This window comes from Rutidosis leptorrhynchoides, chromosome 3, assembly GCF_046630445.1.
Source record: "Rutidosis leptorrhynchoides isolate AG116_Rl617_1_P2 chromosome 3, CSIRO_AGI_Rlap_v1, whole genome shotgun sequence".
NCBI lineage: Eukaryota > Viridiplantae > Streptophyta > Magnoliopsida > Asterales > Asteraceae > Rutidosis > Rutidosis leptorrhynchoides.
Genome location: NC_092335.1, coordinates 258599579 through 258621694, shown reverse-complemented (window position 1 = coordinate 258621694; position 22116 = coordinate 258599579). Strand labels below are relative to the sequence as shown.

The 22116-nt window shown below is 32.2% G+C and overlaps 2 protein-coding genes across 4 annotated transcripts; one reads left to right on the top strand and one right to left on the bottom strand.

Annotated features, from left to right (window-relative positions):
* Window positions 1-8954: 8954 nt before the first annotated feature.
* LOC139897372 (uncharacterized protein At4g28440-like) lies at window positions 8955-10484 on the top strand. Its single transcript, XM_071880068.1, has 2 exons — window positions 8955-9255; window positions 10003-10484. Exons 1-2 carry the CDS (start codon window positions 8958-8960, stop codon window positions 10188-10190), a joined length of 486 nt encoding a protein of 161 aa, XP_071736169.1. The 5' UTR covers window positions 8955-8957; the 3' UTR covers window positions 10191-10484.
* A 1504-nt stretch (window positions 10485-11988) lies between these two features.
* On the bottom strand, window positions 11989-18226 carry LOC139897371 (protein NUCLEAR FUSION DEFECTIVE 6, mitochondrial-like). 3 transcript variants are annotated; one of them, XM_071880066.1, is made up of 3 exons: window positions 18018-18226; window positions 17648-17772; window positions 11989-12353 (listed from the first exon to the last, which is right to left on the bottom strand). In XM_071880066.1, exons 1-3 carry the CDS (start codon window positions 18176-18178, stop codon window positions 12346-12348), a joined length of 294 nt encoding a protein of 97 aa, XP_071736167.1. In that variant the 5' UTR covers window positions 18179-18226; the 3' UTR covers window positions 11989-12345. The 3 variants fall into 3 exon arrangements, with proteins under 3 accessions (XP_071736167.1, XP_071736168.1, XP_071736166.1); XM_071880067.1 differs by having other exon boundaries at window positions 11990-12267; XM_071880065.1 differs by lacking the exon at window positions 11989-12353 and adding an exon at window positions 12369-12599.
* Window positions 18227-22116: the final 3890 nt, after the last annotated feature.

Sequence of the window (22116 nt, the reverse complement as noted above, 5' to 3'; positions counted from 1 at the left end):
AATGAAAGATACGATGATATCTTAGAATATCTAAGATCATAGGATGATGAAGAATATTGTCCGCAAGGGTTTTAGAGTAAGGATTAAGGTATTCGTTAATGACTTCAGCAGATACTGAATCATTTGGATTCTTTGAAGGCAGGTTTAGTCTTTGTGATTTGTCCACAGCCTCCGTCATACTTTGCTCAATCCGTTTTCCAGTTCCAAACCTTCTCTTTTTCTGAGCTTTGCCAACACACTATTCTTTATCATCAAAATTTTTACTATTAAGGTCGTTTATAGTTTTTGCTGCTTCATCAGCATTTCGAGAACTATTTCGTAGTTCGGGATGTTTCTCAGAAACTTCACATTCGAAGTATGTAAGTCCGTTATATGTACACATATAACTGTTGGCGTAGACATGCTGCGAGCTTTCAAAATACTGATTGCTAATTCCCAATGATTGGCATGGCAATTCTCGTTACAAGATACAGATGAATAAATGATGGGGTTTTGATAAATATAATGATTTTTTGGAAAAATCAAAGATCAGTGGAGTTGTTGGTAAGTTTATTGCTAATGTGGTGGAACATAAACGGTTCCCCGGTAACGATGGTGAAAGGGCAACGTATATATCGAGGTTATAATAAGATGTTTCAACTGAAAAGTCGAAGTTGACTTGCTGGAGCTGTGACAAAACTGGCTACTTTGAAAAGGAATCGCAAAGTTATTTTTGCTAATAAATGCCAAAGAATCTGACGCGGATACGTGTTTAAACTTTTACTTTGGTTTCAAGAGTTTTTCAGGTACATAACTGTGGGTAACATCTAGTTGGATCATCATCTCGATTGTTCATTATTTGAAGTGTCCTAAGGAAGTTCGAAGGGTTTGAACACCGATTGTAATCGTTAATATACACATGATGTTCTAGCACAGTTTTGAAGTCAAAGTATAGCTTTGAAAGATGTAAGGATTTAAGAGTGATGATTTTGGTTATATCTCGAGTTGAATTCTGAGATTTCAAAATCAGAATATGTAATCAATTTTTGATGAGAATGGTTGTTTTGATTTTTATAAACGAATGTATATTGTTGTGAAAGTAGTGAGTATAGTTGGTGATGGCTGAATCAGATTCGAAGATTGTAACATATTAATTGTGAATTTATATATATCTCTCGGGTATTACCTACCCGTTAAAAAAAATTTCACAGTTAATATTTTGTACAAAAATTTTATTACAGTCTTTATGAAAATATATAGGTGTATATTTTCTTCAGATGTAACATAGATTTAATGAGTTAATATTAAATTAAACTCGTTTGATTTACGGTTGAAATTAGATTGAATAATCCCTAAAACTTTAGAAATTACATAACTTTTACGAAGTATTTCTTCAATGAAATTGAAATTATGAATCAATACTTCGTTATTTGATGATGCATGATGTTGGTGTTCGTGAAATTCTTGTGAACTTCGTAAGGTACGAATGATGTTATTTGAAAAGTCACGAGTACATCGATGATGAAAGTGTAAAATCAAACATTTATTCGAATAATACACTTGATTTATTATGAATTGGAATTTATTGAAATTGAGACATAGAGTGTAGTTAACGATGATTGAGTCACGGACGAAGGATGTACACCATAGCATATTAGTAATATGAATTAACCAAGTAGTTAAGATTCACACATAATAGCTTAGTACGGAAAGATTTATTATGGTTTAAATATTTATATATATAAGATATAAATATAAATCCTTAAGTGGAAATGAGTTAATACTTCATAACTTGTTGATATGACATACTTGTTGTTGATTTATAATGATGTCCACGGTGATTCTTGAATTGATGGAACTTGTGATGTTATCGAGTGTTGATGATGCTGCTGGTAAAACAAGTATAGCTTGTAAATCACGCACCATTCTTGTCAGGGTTTCTACTCTTCCTTCTATCATTTTGGTTCACTCATCTGATTTATGGTTAAGGCTAGAATAGTTAATCTCTAAGACTTTGGAGGTTACCTAATCGCCACGGAGTGTTTCTCCAATGAAGTTATGAATCAATACTTCATCGTTTGTTGTTGTTGGTATTCATTGGTATCTATAGAGCGTATGACATTGGTGCTCGTGGGATATAGGTTGTGATATTGAAGTGTGGGATGCGGATGTTACTGTTGGTGGTGGTGATGGTACTGTTGGTGTTGCTGATGGTGGTACTGGTTATGCTGCTGGTGCTGCTGGTGCTGCTGCTGGTGTTTGTAACCTTTGCACCATATTCTCCAAAGCCACTACCCGAGCGCGAAGCTCGTTGACTTCTTCTGTTACACCAGGATGATTGGCAGTTCGGACGAGCGGATGAATAAGATCCAAAATGTAAGATAATATGTTGTCGTGACGAGATACTCTGAAAATGAGAGAAAAAATGGTGTCTCGAACAGGTTTGCCGGTAAGTGCTTCAGGTTCTTCACCAAGAGGGCAATGTGGTGGATGGAAGGGATCACCTTCTTCTTGTCTCCAATGATTGAGGAGGCTACGAACCCATCCCCAATTCATCCAGAATAGATGATGGCTGATTGGTTGATCCATTCCAGTCACACTGCTTTCGGAGCTTGAGTGGGATTCCATTTCAGAATCCGAGGGACTTGAACTAATGACGAATTCTATTTCGTACAATTGAATAAAGGATTTTTCGATATGGAATGATTTTCCGGCTATCGGATGGTATTCTAATTACATAGAATATCTATATATATAGAGCAAAAGACTTCGTAGATTACGGAGGAATTTACGGAATATGTCAGGCAAAGTTTACAGTAATAGATACACTAAGATATGAATTAGCAGATACGCTAAGATATGGATTTTGTCTATACACTATTCATGCAATCAATGCAGTAAGATGTGTCTAGACTTAAGAATGATAGGCAGGTAATTTCCGATAAGAATGATAAGCAAAAACTTTTGACATGCAACTAAGGTCGAAGTCCAGACTCACTAATGCATCCTGACAACTATCAGTTAGACACACTAATACAGACCTGGTTCGCTAAGACCACCGCTCTGATACCACATGTAAAGACCTGTCCTAATCCATAAGAACGAATACAATAACATATGATTACATCGAGAGGTATTTGACCTCTATATGATACATTTTACAAACATTGCATTCGTTTTTAAAAGACAAGCTTTCTTTTCATCGAAAATTGACAGCATGCATACCATTTCATAATACATTCAACTATAATTGACTTAATAATAATCTTGATGAACACAACGACTCGAATGCAACGTCTTTCGAAATATGCCATGAATGACTCCAAGTAATATCCTTAAAATGAGCTAATGCACTGCAGAAGATTTCTTTTAATACCTGAGAATATACATGCTTTAAAGTGTCAATCAAAAGGTTGGTGAGTTCATTAGTTTATCATAAATAATCATTTTTAATAGTATAATAGACCACAAGGTACTCATATTTAGAAAACAATATGTGCAGGTCTACTCCTGCTGTAAAATCATTCATATGAAGAACACCGGAATCTTTCAAACAACTCACCAACGGTAGCTAATGCGTAGTGCAATGACAAAATCATCTCACCGTGGTAGTTAATACAATATAATTTTACAACTGTAGCTAGTGCGTAGTGCAATGCAAAATCATCTCACCGAGGGTAGTTAAAACGGTAGCTAGTGCGTAGTGCAATGCAAAATCATCTCACAGTTACTAACTACTAAATCGAATACAATAAAATACAATACATCGATAGCTAGTGCGTAGTGCAATGCAAAATCATCTCACCGATGGTAGCTAAAACGGTAGCTAGTGCGTAGTGCAATGCAAAATCATCTCACTGTTACTAACTACAAAATCGAACCATTTCGGTAGCTAATGCGCAGTGCAATGACAAAATCATCTCACCGATGGTTGATAATACAATCCCATAGAAATCGAACCTCTGAATCCAAATAATTCTATCATAGAATGTAGTTTTGAATACTTGTGTCTATATCGACAATCATTTATAAAAGCAGTTCATGTATTCTCAGTTCAAAAATATATCTCAAAAACATTTAATAAAGCATTTATAAAAACAGCGCATATATTCTCAGTCCAAAAATGTAAAGAGTAAAAGGGAATCAAATGAACTCACTATATTGTATTTCGTAGTAATTAAGCATATGATGGCATTGAACAAGTACAAGGTTGGCCTCGAATTCACAAACCTATATTAATTATATATATTTATATGTTGATCAATATCTGTCTAACTATTTAGGTCAAGTCATAGTGTACCACAATTCTAATGCTCGAGACTAACATGCAAAAGTCAACAAAAGTCACCTTGACCAAAATGACCTCCAAAATTTATACATGATTATTATATAGTTTAATTATAGTCGTTTTATATATTTAATATATTCGACAGATTTTATTAGAGTAAATAATATAATATAATTCATTTATTAATAAATAAAATTTTATATTAAAATTTATATAATAAAAATATACTTTTATATATCTTAAGTAATAAAATTTATAAAGTTCATTTAATATCATAAAATGATATGATATGTATTATTAAAGTAATTATATTACGCGTAGTAAAATATTTTTGTATCACATTTTTATTTGATAAAATAATATCGATAATAACAATAGTATGTAAAAGTTGTATTATTTTGTAATAATAATAATAATTATTATTCTACTAATAATAATAACAATATTTATATTTACTAAAAATGATATTATGATAAAATAATAATTTTTTTATTAATAATAATACTAAAATGATAATAATAATGATATTTTATATTAACAATGATATTCCTATAAATAATAATTTTTGTAAAAATGATAGTTTTAATATTAATAATACTTTTAATAATAATAATGATAAAAATAATGAAAACGATATTTTTATCTAAATCAATACCTTTCGATTTTAATTTCATTATGATACATATACTCATTATTTCCTAATCAATTTGTTAATAGCTTTTAGTCGTCTTTTATATCGCGTCCATATTAATAATAGTAATCATAATAATTAGGTGTTACTAATATTAGTTTTAATTATAATAATACTAATGATAATAAATATTATGATAATACTAATAACTATTTTAATGATAATAATAATAATACTAATTATAACTTTTAACGATAATAACGATAGTAATAATAATAAAAATAACAATTTTTAATGATAATACCTTTTATTAATAACGATAATGATAATAATAATAATAATAATAATAATAATAATAATAATAATAATAATAATAATAATAATAATAATAATAATAATAATAATAATAATAATAACGACGATAATAACGACGATAATAATAATCATTTTTTTATAATAATACAAAAATTCAATTGACTATAACTTCTAATACGTTCATCGAAACCATTCGATATCTAAATGAAAAGTTCTTAATTTTTCGCTAGCTTTCCAAAGACATGCATATCATATATCTTATCTCAACCGCATATGTAACTAACTTATGATTCATCAAAACTATCTAACGATTAGATTAAACATACATGCATGCATGCATAATCATATCTACTCGAGTACTAGTCAGAGATACACTAATAATATATAAAAGTTAAGTTATGAGTGCTCACATATCAATATTGAGATTCAATATTGCAGGAAGGTACATAGACGCGACGGAGATGATAAATACTAGTTTGTCCTTACGAGCATGCCCTCGAACATTACCCATAACCTCCATAGCTATAACCCATAATTTCCTTAGCACTATCCTACTCGAAAAACCCGTCTTGAAATAATTCGCTCATGACCTCGTCGTAGTATTTTATGTATAATTAATAGTATTTATACTAACACTAATACTACTAATAATAATATTAATATTAATATTAATAATAATAATAATAATAATAATAATAATAATAATAATAATAATAATAATATTATTATTAATAATATTAATAATAATAATAATAATAATAATAATAATAATAATAATAATAATAATAATAATATTAATAATAATAATAATAATAATAATAATAATAATAATAATAATAATAATAATAATAATAATAATAATAATAATAATAATAATAATAATAATAATAATAATAATAATAATAATAATAATAAATAAATTACATAGATATTACGGAGTATAAGAGATGAGAGGGAGAGACTTGGGAGATATATAATGAAACTGGAACCAGTGAAATAGAACGAATTTAAACATGTTACCACCACCTAACCCCCATTCGATCGCATGGGGATTAAGTGATTAAACCATGCGTTCACATGATTCCACAAGACAGCTCACATTCAATTACATTTGGCTGCCGACACTTTCTTAATTATTATTATATATAATTTAATATTTAATCTATATAATTAATTATATATTATATTATATTTACGTGTACAGTTAACTTGTAAACTTAATTTTAACGACTTGTACAATGACACTCGACTCATGTCCCGCTTCCGGTTTTTCGAACAACGTTTCGTACGCGGAGAAAACTGGTATTTTATGTTTCGCGTTTTGTACCCTTTACAAAATATAGACTTAGAGTATTTAGTAAACTATATCACTCAAAATATATCTTAATCATTTGAGTGTTTTGGTCATTTGATTCTATAAATCAATGTCTCGTTGTTTATTAAAATATATTTAATGATATTATTTTATATCAAAACGTTTTATGAGTAAAATATTATATTCTATCGTTTTGTAAAATATATTTTAGAAGTGTAACTTATCCATATTAGACATTTTTATTTAGTAATATAATATTTAGTCTTTCAAACGATATTTATTTTCCAAAGTATAACCGTTTAGAAAATATTTTACCATACAACGTTTACGTTCTAAAACTTAAATAGATATAGTTTATTTGTACTAGCGTTTACTTTAACTTCTTAACGTATTATTTGACATGTCCAAATATTAATCGAATCAATAAGCGAGTGTTACAATTGTTTACTTAATTAATTTAAAATCATATATATCTAATACACATAAACATGTTTTAATATACGCTGCAAGTTATTCGCATATCTAATAACTCATATTCCAACGTACGTTAGTTAAACAAAGACACTAATATTTTAGTTCTATTATATCGAAAAATGTTTTCGTACATTTGAAATTAAGTTAATTGATTCTTATGTAAGTTAGTCTTCCACTAATTTTCGTCTATGTCTTGTAAATGACACTTTTGTTCTTATTTATGAATCACTTTACTAAATATTCCGAATACCGTTAAAAAGAATGGTTTCCTAAATCAAAGTGGACCTCTCAACAGAGACTTGTAATCATACAATGTATCTGATAAATCAATCGTTTGATATTATCTTCTAATTCCATCGATAAACATATTGAAGCAAATACGTTCATGTAAAGTATTATACGTTTAACACTTTGTTAATATTTCCAAGTTATAATATATATATACACATATATAATCATATCCGTTCATATAATGGTTCGTGAATTATTGAAATTTGGTCGAGGTTAAATGAATGTATGAACAAATTTCAAAGTTTTTGAGATTTCAACATTACAGACTTTGCTTATCGTGTCGGAAACATTAAATCATTTAAAGATTAAGTTTAAATTTGATCGGAAATTTTCGGGTTGTCACACTTTCTACTATTTCTTAACTGTTTTATAAACTTTGGGGTGAGACACATGCTTGCTTTTAAATGATTTACAATTTAGACACAAGTACCTAAACTATTTGATATGCAATTTCGTAAGACTTTTATTAAACATGTATTTATTTTTACATGCAAATCCCCGCCATAATATCGTTAATTGCTGGAATTAAAATTTTGCAAGCTTAATTATTGTGAGTATGCCTATTGAGAGTGACGTCTTTACACATTGGCGTGATCGTCAAGGGGGTACATAATAATGATTGCCGACACCCGTACAGTGTCAGGGGTTAATGTTTAGTTCGATATTATAACTCATGGCATATTGATATTTTGATATTTTGAATTAAATCTTGTGGTCTAAAAACTTATTATGATTATTAAACCTATGTTGTTCACTCAACCATTTTGGTTGACACTTTAAGCATGTTTTGTCTCAGGTACTTAGATATTTTGCTTCCGCTTTAGAACTCTGCTGTTAATTATAAGTCAAACCAAGCACTGGGACCATAGTTAACATCCGCATCAATGGCGATTTTTGGCGGGGTGTTACAATTTTTCTCTAACTTAGGCTTCACTTACAAGTAATAAATAGTCTAGCCGGCGGCTTTGAGCTCCAAGTTCTTCGATTTTTGGCTTCATTTTCTGGAACATTATGAAATATTTCACTCAAGCCGGCGGCTCCTTCAATCCCAGCTGGCGGCTCTGGCCGTTTTTCTACTTTTTTCCTGTTTTTGTCCTGTTTAATCACATTTTCTAAACAAACACATCAAAATACATTTTTACTGGTTCTTCTTAGATGGCTCGTGCTGGTTCTGCATACATCCTGCGCTGGTCAGAAGTAACCTTGAATCTTTGGATTATCTTGTGCTGGTAGTAAAGGCAGTACACTAAGCACTTAACACATCATATTTACCCTTACGTACCCGAGCTTAACCCGTTGATTTCAGAAACAGAAACCCAGTCCTACCTGGATCGCCTGGTTTTCAATACCCCATTTTTTATGGACCCGGGTATTAGGTTAGGAACATTTTGGGTCCGGGTTTTATTTGCACCTCTAAATTTACGTGCCCTTGTCTATCCGGGCCTACTTTGGTGTTGGAGCGAGAGAGGGGTTGAATTGAAACACTATAAACCTGTTAAATTTTAAATCTAGAGGTACTAAAACTGATAATATCTCCAAACTTAACATCCAACAAAAACGCGACAACAAAAAGTAGTTCAAATTACAATTTCAGGATTTCAGGATTAGGGTTTATCAACGAATTAGGGCAAATACAAAATCAATTTTCATTCATTACGGCGAAGATGGCGACAGTGAACGATACAACTGCGACGGAGGTAGATAACCGACCGACGGAACAAGAAGGAAGACCGGTTGTGAAACGAAAGCCGGTGTTTGTGAAAGTAGGTGAACTGAAACCTGGAACTAACGGTCATACACTCGCCGTGAAGGTACTGTCGTCTACGACGGTTTTGGATAAGAAATCTCGTAGTACGTCGTCGTTTAGTAGTCGGCCTGGTGGTGCTGCTAATACTCGTATCGCTGAGTGTTTGATTGGTGATGAAACTGGCACTATTCTGTTTACTGCTCGTAACGAGCAAGGTCTCTCTTTTTCTTCTAACACTTGTTTGTGATTACGATGTTTTATTGAATTGTGATACATGTTACGGTGGAAATCATTTGTTTTAAATTGTAGTATTATATTCTGGTTGATTAATCTATTCTGTGGAAGTTTCTCTATGATTTTAAATTTGTAAAAATGAAATAAGTATGTGTAACTTTGAAATTTTAGGTATTTGTGATATTTAGCGTTTGTGTAGTTTTTGTAAGTTGTATATTTCGTATAACTGATCGCATGTATGCTATTGTAGATTTGATGTAACGTATTGCATTTCTAGGCATATGTGATACTGGTATTTATCATTTGTTGTTATTGTATAATAATATGTGTAATTTCATGGGGTTTTTGTATTTGTTTTTGTTTAAAAGAAGCAGAAAATGGAGTATCACCTGTTAGTTAAATCATGAATTTAGCTTTAGCAAATAAAAAAAGGGGGAAAAAAAAAAAACTATTACCTGCATCAATCATTTGTCATATTTCTAAAGTGCTTTCTATATGTTGTTGAAATTTTAACAAAAAAATTTCTCGTTTGGTGTTTAGAACATTTTAATGGCAATTGAAGAGAAGTCATTGTCTGCGTAATTATCTTAACACTTCGAACTCACTTCACCTTGTGCCTGTAGTTTTCTATAATTTGTTACAGGGTGGTCAACTGCAAGATACTATATTTTACTCTTAGTGTAATTATATTCTTTTTGTGTGCACTGATATTTAAGTTTGTATCTCAGTTGACTTGATGAAGGCCGGAAATACTGTGATAATACGAAATGCAAAGATTGATATGTTCAAAGGGTCCATGAGACTAGCGGTTGATAAATGGGGACGTATTGAGGTTACTAATCCTGCAAATTTCACTGTTAAGGAAGATAACAATTTGTCTTTAGTGGAGTACGAGTTAGTGAATGTTGCTGAATGATGACTTAATACCTGGTGGCATGGTATGAGGTATAAAGTTTCTTTTGACTCGTGGGGTTTTGATATACAACTGTTATTAAGGTCAGTTTAGTCTTTTCATGTTGATGTAATTTTAACATGTATTAGAACTAAGTGCATTGGCCTTCTAAGTGATTACCTTTGTAAAAATGATTGTCCTTCGAATTATCATGATTCCTTGTTCGGCTTCGTGCTTATATTGGTTTATCATATCGTATTGTGGCTAGTAACTGTAAAAATAGTCTTTTAATTTGTTCGATGTTTTGGTTTAATTGTTTGCTATTGTTTCGTTCGGTTACAAAATGCATTTGACTATTGTTAGTCATTTTACATTTTTTAGAAAAGTTGTGCGTTGAACCTCTTGTTATAGCGTTTACTTTGTAGTGTTGAGAATCCATGTTGCCTTAAGTTTTTGAATTAGGGTTAATATTTCAACCCAGAATCATGAGAGGTGAACAGCTGTTTAAGTGGCACAACCATTTGGTTTATTAACTCAGGTTGGTTGGATATATGCCAAGTTAGACTGGATCATAATTTTTTTTTTAAACCTGGTGTTTTTTGTAGATGGAAGGTCAATTGACCAAGTCATATACAACGTTTGACCTGTCAACAATATCGTTGAAAATTATCTGATTTACGTGAGGTCTCTCGAAGAGTCGAAATAATTACTTGGTTGGGCTTTTCATGAATATTACCAACACCTACATTGAACGAGACTACTTATGTCCGCACTCTAAGGTTGTAAAGGTCGCTAGTTGAAGACCAATTGGCCAGGAACTTGTAGTGACTAATCGGTCAAATTGGAGACTAGTCGAATGTTGATCAATCAACTTTATTTTATTTGGCCAACTCTGACCAACTTTGACTACATTGAACGGACTAAATTAGATATAAATCGGCGTATCGGGACTAGGTGGTGAACTTTTACAACCATGGCACATAGTCGGGACTAGTTGGTGAACTTTTACAACCATGGCCTACTCTAAATTATATTTGCAAATATTTGTTGAAGAACGATAAAGTGAACGATTTGGGAAAATGGTGTTGGTTGGTTGCACAAGTAACAAAATACGTGATACTCCGTACTAGTCTTTCTTCGTGTAGTTTTAGTCAACATAAGATTTTTAGATAAGCAAAAAAATACACCCCTATAATGTAGTCCATTTTATCGTATTGTAATAATTTGTAAATTTGTAATAATGATAATAAACCGAACACATACATTTGATATAATTTCATTACCGCTTACACCATTTCCTATAACATGTTACAAGTTGCGACATTGGCCGTTGCCAAAAATGTTTATTGAACAAACTTTTCACCTCGCATAAGACCCCTTTTCCCTATGCTTGACAACGATGAGCATCATTGTTGATATGGCAACCCACAACGAGGCACCATTGCACTATGGGCTAGTTATCAAAGAAAATGTAGTGGTGTGATGGGAAGAAACCACAATAACTACAACGATGAGCAAGCCAATCACTTTTTTTTTTCTTCTTTTTTTATTTAAATATAATAATTTCAGTTAATTCAATACCAATTATATTTTACCCACAACATCACAACAATATATTTACCATAGTATCTCATTCATCCCACAACAGTGTCACGTCAGCAAAAAGCACTCCCACAATACAACAGTATTTACCTCTACCGTAGAGAATGGTCTAACAGACATTAAATTGTAAAGTTCACCCTTATCAAAAGCCTAACAATTTCTTTCACCTTCTCATATGTGCTTCCCGATATTTAACAGTTATAACAAACTTAGGTCCATTAGACAATAATTATAACAGCTAACTATATGTAAGAAACCACATCATCGTTGTGCATTAGTTATTGTTAACCGCACATCAATTTTGAATCAAAAACAAATTGATCTATATGTTCAAGACTGAGACCACTATCAACGTCTTTAATGAAAAAATTATTAATGGCCTGAAGACAACTAGATTTCACATTTCCAAAAGTACAAACGATGAGAATAATCGGTAAATACCATTATATGTCTGCTAACATCTTGAGAGCTAGCAATCAAATGCACACAGTTCATCCATCTACAATTAAGAAACAATGTACTGGAATGAAAACCATAGAGAAACATGGTAATTCTTCATATGCCGAAAGTGAGCCAATCACAGCCCTAAACAAAGAAAAGTTCACGTCAAAGGATAAATCTCTAGTAGTCACAGTCGCATGAAAACATACAGAGAGTTATTGTTAAAGCTTATGACATTAAGTAGAAAACATCAGTTTACTAATGATGAACACATATTGTCATATTATAATCCTATCATCCTAAAGGTTCGGGTAAAATCGTAAGTGAATCCAGACTTGCTTCTGTAGGTCCAGATCCTTCCAACAAGTCATCATACATCGTCATTCAGATCTGATTAAAAGTACTGAATCAGCATCATACTTTTATAATTTATAAACTTAATCAAATTGTACACATGAAGACATGGTCTTGCTACTAGGATAAACTTGCATATACAGTGAACTCCTTTTAATAAAAAGAGTAGTTATTCAATTATTATTATTATTATAAATTATAATACAAGAATACAAGATTGCTTTAACACACATACAGCAGGTTTTCTATGTAATAGTTCTTAAAACAATCATATTTCAAGTCATCGTATCCCATCAAAGAGCACCAGCAACCTATATGAATTAGAAAGCATACCAAAGACGAGTATAACTAGAAGATTAGATCCACTACAGTTATCAGGTCATATGTGAGGAAACAGAAATCCGGAAGATTATTGGTAAACATTAATTTTGGGATCACGACTTAAGCCTTAAAAGGCTAATTTATCACTCTGGTGGAAGCTGATAATACAACCTAGAACTTTAATAAGTTTTAGTCAGAGGTGATCTTCCCATAACAGTGAACGCTTCACTCTTAACTGCTGAAATTACGTTATTTGCAGTCTAAGGACACTTTGAGAATCATATTAGCACAAATCTCAAACAAAAAAACAACTAGCAGGCACGTAAATAATTCAACTATCATTCTGATAGCCTAATCCCGGAAACAAAGGGATATACTCTTCCCGCCCTTTAGTAACATAACTTATGTCAGCTTAATCAATATTTTCAAGAAGTCAAATTATCCACTTCGTTAAAGTTGATACTTTTTAAGAAGCACTCAGTCGTATTGATTGAAGCACTTAGGGATCGGTGGACAAATAGTGCTTCACCTTGATCAGCATATACCACTTCGCTGTCATCGTCCACAAAGTAGTTACCATGTTCGTCTTCATTCTCAGTATCGTACCTAGGCTCTTCGGTATCTTCCCTGATCGTAATTTTTGGGCAGCCACGCAACAAATGCCCTGTACCCCCGCATTTGTAACACTTCGGGAGCCTGCTGCTACTGCCTAGCTGATTCGAGGAGTTACAATGTTCAGTTTTCTCTTTGTTCGCGGGCCTGATTGCATGGGTGGCAGGGGCGAACTTCGAACAAAAGGAACCTGTTCTTTCCCCTTTTTTGCTGTTTATCAACTTTTAAGGCCAAACTACATCAACTTTTAAGGCCAAACTACATACATCTGTGTAAGTATAGTATGGTTGAAGGTGCACAACATCATCAATCTCTGATTTCAAAACTCCCAAAAAACGAGCAACTGTTTGTTCTTCTTCCTCTTGAATGTCACAACGCATCCTCAACCGATCGAATTCATTAATTATTTCTTCCACACTTTGATTATTTTGTCGCAAATTATGATAATCCAAGAAAGCTTCATGTCGCAAATTCGTTCGACTGTACTTATCCAATCTAGGAAATCGTCTAGATGCATTTATCCCGTAAACTCCAGGATTTCAATCTTCATTCCCAGGCTGCGCAAGGGATCTTCATGTTGTCGCCTATGAGGACCCCTTGGAGCATGAGCAAAGGGATTTTCGCCAAGCCTTCTTGGATTATCATAATTTAAGACAACATTATCAAAGTGTGGAAGAAATAATCAATGAATTTCACCGATTGAGGATGCGTTTTGACATTCAAGAGGAAGAAGAACAAACAATTGCACGTTTCTTGGGGGTTTTGAAACCTGAGATCGCAAATGTTGTGCACCTTCAACCTTATTGGACTTATTCAGATGTATGTGGGCGGGCGTTAAAAGTCGAAAAGCTGCAAGAAAAAGGGAAGGGTCTGATCCCTTATTTTCGAAACCAAACTGCCACACCTAGCAAATCAGTCGCCACCCATGCGGATAAGGTTAACCCGGATCAGCAGGGGCACGATACTTCTTCTTCACAAGGGAGTGGGAACCCTCGCCTTCCAACATGTTTTAAGTGTCAAGGTAAGGGACACTTTAGTCGTGATTGTCCTAATCAGAGGACTGTGAGACCATATATGAAAAAACGGAGGAACCAGTGTATGATACCGAGCCAGAAGAAGATGCGACGGGTGATCAGAGTTTATTTACGCGGACCAGGGAGAGTCACTTGTTGTTAGCAGGGCACTAAGTGCATCTGTTAATAATAATGATGATTACATGTGGTTACGCAATAATATCTTCCGCACCAAAGTTACCGCTAAAGGAAAAGTTTGCACTATGATTATCGACGGCGGGAGTTGTGAAAACGTGGTATCGACAGAGATGGTGGACCAGCTGGGATTACCAGCCGAAGCTCATCCGGAACCATACCAATTAACATGGCTCAAAAGAGGTAATCATGTAATAGTTAATAAGCGTTGGCGTTGCTTGGTGAACTTTTCGATTGGAATAAATAAAATGACGAGATTTGGTGCGAGGTTATTCCTATGGACGCGTGTCATTTACTTTTGGGACGCCCTTCACAATATGATCGAAAGACGAAGCATGACGGATACCTTAACACCTATAGTTTCATTAAAGATGGTGCTAATATCTCCTTGCTCCATTGGATTCTAGACGAAAGAGTGAAGGGGAACCAAACTTGTTACTTAATCGTACCGGGTTCGAGAATGAGATTAAAGCAAGTATAGTAGATGACACACTGGTAGTGGCTGAAATTAATGACACAATTGCCAAAATAGCAGATGAAGTCAGGCCACTTGTAACAGCATTCATGGATGACAACACGGAAGATATTGACTCGAGGATGAGTCTTTCCGAAGGGGGAGGGGATGATGCATGTGTCGAGTCTATTAACAAATGGGGCCAAAACAAACTGGACTTCAAGATTATGATGGGTTGCAAGTTTATGGGCTGGGTAATGGTCATGGTGATTATGGTTAAGATCAGCCTTGAGAAACAAGCAGGAAGTTATCTATTTTCTGATTCTGATTTAATAAGGATATTTAATATTTAATTTATATTTATATTTATATTTATATTTATATTTATATTTATATTTATATTTATATCCATTAGTTTATTTTGTTTCCTTATTTAAAATTGTTAGTCCTATCTATCTATGTAAACGGACATAGGTTTTACGTTTGTATTCAGTTTTACGTTTTGATCAATATAGAATAAAAAAGGGCGTAGCCATTTTTCTGGGTTTATTTAACTTGTGCGTATCTTAACTTACAATTTTCGATTGTTGATTGTTTGGTCATTACGTTTCGCATTAAATATACTCTTCCCACCCTTTAGTAAAATAACTTATGTAAGTTTTTATTATTATTATTATTTTTATTATTATTATTTTTATTATTACTATTATTTTTATTATTATTATTATTATTATTATTATTATTATTACTATTATTATTATTATTATTACTATTACTATTAGTATTATTTTTATTATTGTTACTACTACTATAATACTCTTGGTATTACTAGTACTGGTACTATTACGACTACTACTATTACTTTTATTATTATTATTTTTATTATTATTATTATTATTATTATTATTATTATTATTATTATTATTATTATTATTGTATTATGGGTGTGTTAATATTAATTATTAATATTATTTGTGGTATTAATATTATTACTGTTGCTTTTAACTATTTTTTACTAACACTAGTACTAGTATTAGTATTTTTATTTTTTAGCCGCTTAGAGCCTAAATTGATTTTCAGGGAGACTTTTAAACCCATGAAATTTTGATCCTATCATTTTCATGGCGTCGCATTATATATATATATATATATATATATATATATATATATATATATATATATATATATTTTTTTTTTTTTTTTTTTTTTTTTTTTTTTTTTTTTTTTTTTTATAAATAAATAAAAAAAAGGCCGGAGGTCCACTCGGAAGCAATCTCTTTATCCGCCGAATAAAGAGAGGGATGACTTTCTCTACTTTTCTGGGTGGAGAAATGACTTGTTTTTATTCTCGGATAAGGGAAGGATTGTCTACATCTCACCTCCCCCATACACCACTCAAGTGGTATTGGGTACTGTTGTTGTTGTTGTTGTTGTTGTAAGCTTAATCAATAATTTCTAGAAGTCAAATTATCCACTTCGTTAAAGTTCATACTTTTTAAGAAGCACATGATTTGAATATAAAGAAAACTTGCCTCTCTTTTATCATTACTACATTATGAACGACAACTAAATAAATGACACTATAGTTAAAACACTACATAATACAATATTCATTAACTCAAGTCATGGTATAGTAGAGGTGTCGAGGCTCAAATTTGACTAGTTTTGTATTTAAAGAGCTCGAGCTCGAACTAGGCTAGTTTAAAATATGAGCTCGAGCTTGACCTAGGCTCGTTTGAGATTTAAAGAGCTTGCCCACAACTCGTTCGATATTAAAACAGTTCTAGCTTGGCTCGACTCATTTATGTATATAATAGTTATTAATATATAAATATAAATATAAATATATATATCATATTATATCATATTATAAAATTAATAAACACAACATCAATAATACTCAATCCCACAAATGAGAGGTATGGGTGAGTGGGAGCTGCAGACAATCATTCCTCTACAATAAGAGGGAAGTCGATTCTCAACTCAAGACTCTTCGGCCAAGTGCAGAAGAAGTCATCCCTCCCACTACCCAAGGGCACTAATATAAAAAAATAAATCAATAATATTAATAATTAATGTATATAAAAGAAGTCTGCTCCAGGTTCGCGAGCTTGTTCGAGCAAGATATATAAAGCTTTAGATCGTGTTTTAAACGATATCCAAAAAAATTTCAATCTCGGACTTGAGCTTGTTTAAGTTTAGCTTAAATTGAGTTTTTAATAAGTCGAGCTCGAGTAGCTAAGCTCAATTACATCCCTATCACCATCAATTGTCAATATTGTTAAAAAAAAAAAAAAAAAAAAATAGATATCCTACTCTTTGAACATCATTTGCATCACTCTAAGAACCTAGAATCTCATCATTTATGATATTCTACTTTTAAGAGTCACATAACATATAATTCCATACAACTTAACATGGCAAAACTGAGTATTGGCACATTGCATAACAAAACAGATACACTAATAAGTGAAGTAAATCATATATACCTTCCAGAGTCCAACCACAGGTACGAGGAGCAGCCGAGAGCATCGACGTAAGCAATGCAGAGGCAGTCGCTGAGTGGAACGGGAGCATTGATTCTACTGACACACAGCTCATCTCAACAGGTGACCTAATTTCACATCCATTGATAACAACAACTACTGTAATTCACATCAAAATGTCGAAATATATTGAACGAAAGTCTTTTTAAATTAGTTATGCATCTAAAACAGTCAAAACGTAGCTACGAAATCTAAAAACCTAGGTTTTAATCTATATAACTGGCAATTAATTAATCAAAAAACCTAGCTATACATATTTTTGTTTATATACTGATGTGTATAAAAATTGTGGGAATTTTAAATATAGAATAACCTGAAAATGCGGTGAGAAAGAGGATTTTGTGAGGGGATACGAAAGGAAGGACGAGCTGACGGCGACGTATTAGGTTTAGCACCGGCGGAGATTCTAGAAGCCGCTGTACGGACGGTGGTGGAGGCACGGAAGACGGACCTAGCTGCGACGGCTGCTGCCATGTGTAGTTCCGAGTTCGGCGAAAACAAATTGTATGTTGGGGTTTTGTGATTTTTGGCCTCAAAATGAAATTAGACCATTTTTAGACCCTATTTATCGCAGCTTGATAGGAGTGTGTTGGCAACACCGCGTGTTGGTGTGTGTTGGCACTCAGCACGTAGAACGTTTGCAGCGTGCAATTATTCCCCCCCTTTTAGTTAGTTTTTATCCTCTTTTTCACCCAACTTCCAATCAGATTTTAACACATCACCCAACATGCCACTTGAAATGTCTCGTTCATATTGATTATAAACGTTCCATATTAATTGATTTCGTCGCGAGGTTTTGACCTCTATATGAGACGTTTTTCAAAGACTGCATTCATTTTTAAAACAACCATAACCTTTATTTTATCTATAAAGGTTTAAAAAGCATTACGTAGATTATCAAATAATGATAATCTAAAATATACCGTTTACACACGTCCATTACATAATGGTTTACAATAAGAATATATTACATCAAAAATAAGTTTCTTGAATGCAGTTTTTACATAATATCATACAAGCATGGACTCCAAATCTTGTCCTTATTTTAGTATGCAACAGCGGAAGCTCTTAATAATCACATGAGAATAAACATGCTTAAAACGTCAACAAAAATGTTGGTGAGTTATAGGTTTAACCTATATATTATCAAATCATAATAATAGACCACAAGATTTCATATTTCAATATACATCCCATACATAGAGATAAAAATCATTCATATGGTGAACACCTAGTAACCGACATTAACAAGATGCATATAAGAATATCCCCTATCATTCCAGGAAATCCTTCGGACATGATACAAACGAATTCGAAGTACTAAAGCATCCGGTACTTTGGATGGGGTTCGTTAGGCTCAATAGATCTATCTTTAAGATTCGCGTCAATTAGTAGATCGGTTTACTGATTCTTAGGTTACCAAGCAAAAGGGGCATATTCGGCTTCGATCATTCACCCATATAATGTAGTTTCAATTACTTGTGTCTATTTCGTAAAACATTTATAAAACTGCATGTATTCTCATCCTAAAATATTAGATTTTAAAAGTGGGACTATAACTCACTTTCACAGATCTTTACTTCGTCGGGAAGTAAGACTTGGCCACTTGTCGATTCACGAACCTATAACAAATATGTACATATATATCAAAGTATGTTCAAAATATATTTACAACATTTTTAATACGTTTTAATGTTTTAAGTTTATTAAGTCAGTTGTCCTCGTTAGTAACCTACAACTAGTTGTCCACAATTAGATGTACAGAAATAAATCGATATATATTATCTTGAATCAATCCACGACCCAGTGTATACACGTCTCAGGCTAGATCACAACTCAAAGTATATATATTTTTGGAATCAACCTCAACCCTGTATAGCTAACTCCAACATTACTGCATATAGAGTGTCTATGGTTGTTCCAAATAATATATATACATGGGTCGATATGATATGTCAAAACATTTGCACACGTGTCTATGGTATCCCAAGATTACATTAGAATACATGTATAATACAATATAAGTTAGCTAGGATGTGATTTGTATAAAATTGTTACAATATTTCCCGTAGCTACAACAATCAAAAAATATCCAATCTTGTTTTACCCATAACTTCTTCGTTTTAAATCCGATTTGAGTGAATCAAATTGCTATGGTTTCATATTGAACTCTATTTTATGAATCTAAACATAAAAAGTATAGGTTTATAGTCGGAAAAATAAGTTACAAGTCGTTTTTGTAAAGGTAGTCATTTCAGTCGAAAGAACGACGTCTAGATGACCATTTTGAAAAACATACTTCCACTTTGAGTTTACCCATGATTTTTGAATATAGTTTCATGTTCATAAGAAAAATCATTTTCCCAGAAGAACAACTTTTAAATCAAAGTTTATCATAGTTTTTTAATTAACTAACCCAAAACAGCCCGCGGTGTTACTACGACGGCGTATATCCGGTTTTACGGTGTTTTTCGTGTTTTTCGGTTTTAAATCATTAAGTTAGCATATCATATAGATATAGAAAATGTGTTTAGTTGATTTTAAAAGTCAAGTTAGAAGGATTAACTTTTGTTTGCGAACAAGTTTAGAATTAACTAAACTATGTTCTAGTGATTACATGTTCAAATCTTCGAATAAGATAGTTTTATATGTATGAATCGAATGATGTTATGAACATCATTACTACCTCAAGTTTAGTAGGTAAACCTACTGAAAGTGACAAGAAATGATCTAGCTTCAAAGGATCTTGGATGGCTTGAAAGTTCTTGAAGTAGAATCATAACACGAAAACAAGTTCAAGTAAGATTATCACTCGAATTAAGATAGTTATAGTTATAGGAATTGAATCAAAGTTTGTATATGAGTATTACCTTGATTTAGAATGATATCTTACTGTAAACAACAAGGATTTATTGAGGTTGGATGATCACTTTACAAGATTGGAAGTGAGCTAGTAAACTTGGAAGTATTCTTGATTTTATGAAACTAGAACTTGTAGAATTTATGAAGAACACTTAGAACTTGAAGATGGAACTTGAGAGAGATCAATTAGATGAAAAAAATTGAAGAATGAAAGTGTTTGTAGGTGTTTTTGGTCGTTGGTATATGGATTAGATATAAAGGATATGTAATTTTGTTTTCATGTAAATAAGTCATGAATGATTACTAATATTTTTGTAATTTTATGAGATATTTCATGCTAGTTGCCAAATGATGGTTCCCACATGTGTTAGGTGACTCACATGGACTGCTAAGAGCTGATCATTGGAGTGTATATACCAATAGTACATACATTTAGAAGCTGTGTATTGTACGAGTACGAATACGGGTGCATACGAGTAGAATTGTTGATGAAACTGAACGAGGATGTAATTGTAAGCATTTTTGTTAAGTAGAAGTATTTTGATAAGTTTCTTGAAGTCTTTCAAAAGTGTATGAATACATATTAAAACACTACATGCATATACATTTTAACTGAGTCGTTAAGTCATCGTTAGTCGTTACATGTAAATGTTGTTTTGAAACCTTTAGGTTAACGATCTTGTTAAATGTTGTTAACCTATTGTTTATTATATCTAAAAAGATGTTAAATTATTACATTATCATGATATTATGATATATTAATATATCTTAGTATGATATATATACAGTTAAATGTTGTTACAACGATAATCGTTACATATATGTCTCGTTTCGAAATTCTTAAGTTAGTAGTCTTGTTTTACATATGTAGTTCATTGTTAATATACATAATGACATGTTTACTTATCATTTATCATTATTAAACATAGTGTAACAATATCTTAATATGATATCATATGTAATTAGTAAGACGTTGTTATAACGATAATCGTTATATATACATCGTTTCGAGTTTCTTAATTCAATAAACACAATTTTATGTATATAACTCATTGTTAAAATACCTAATGAGATACTTACTTATCATAATATCATGTTAATTATATATATAATCATATATATGTCATCATATAGTTTTTACAAGTTTTAACATTCGTGAATCACCGGTCAACTTGGGTGGTCAATTGTCTATATGAAACCTATTTCAATTAATCAAGTCTTAACAAGTTTGATTGCTTAACATGTTGGAAACACTTAATCATGTAAATATCAATTTCATTTAATATATATAACATGGAAAAGTTCGGGTCACTACAGTACCTACCCGTTAAATAAATTTCGTCCCGAAATTTTAAGCAGTTGGAGGTGTTGACGTATCTTCTGGAAATAAGTGCGGGTATTTCTTCTTCATCTGATGTTCTTGTTCCCAGGTGAACTCGGGTCCTCTACGAGCATTCCATCGAACCTTAACAATTGGTATCTTGTTTTGTTTAAGTCTTTTAAACTCACGATCCATTATTTCGACGGGTTCATCGATGAATTGAAGTTTT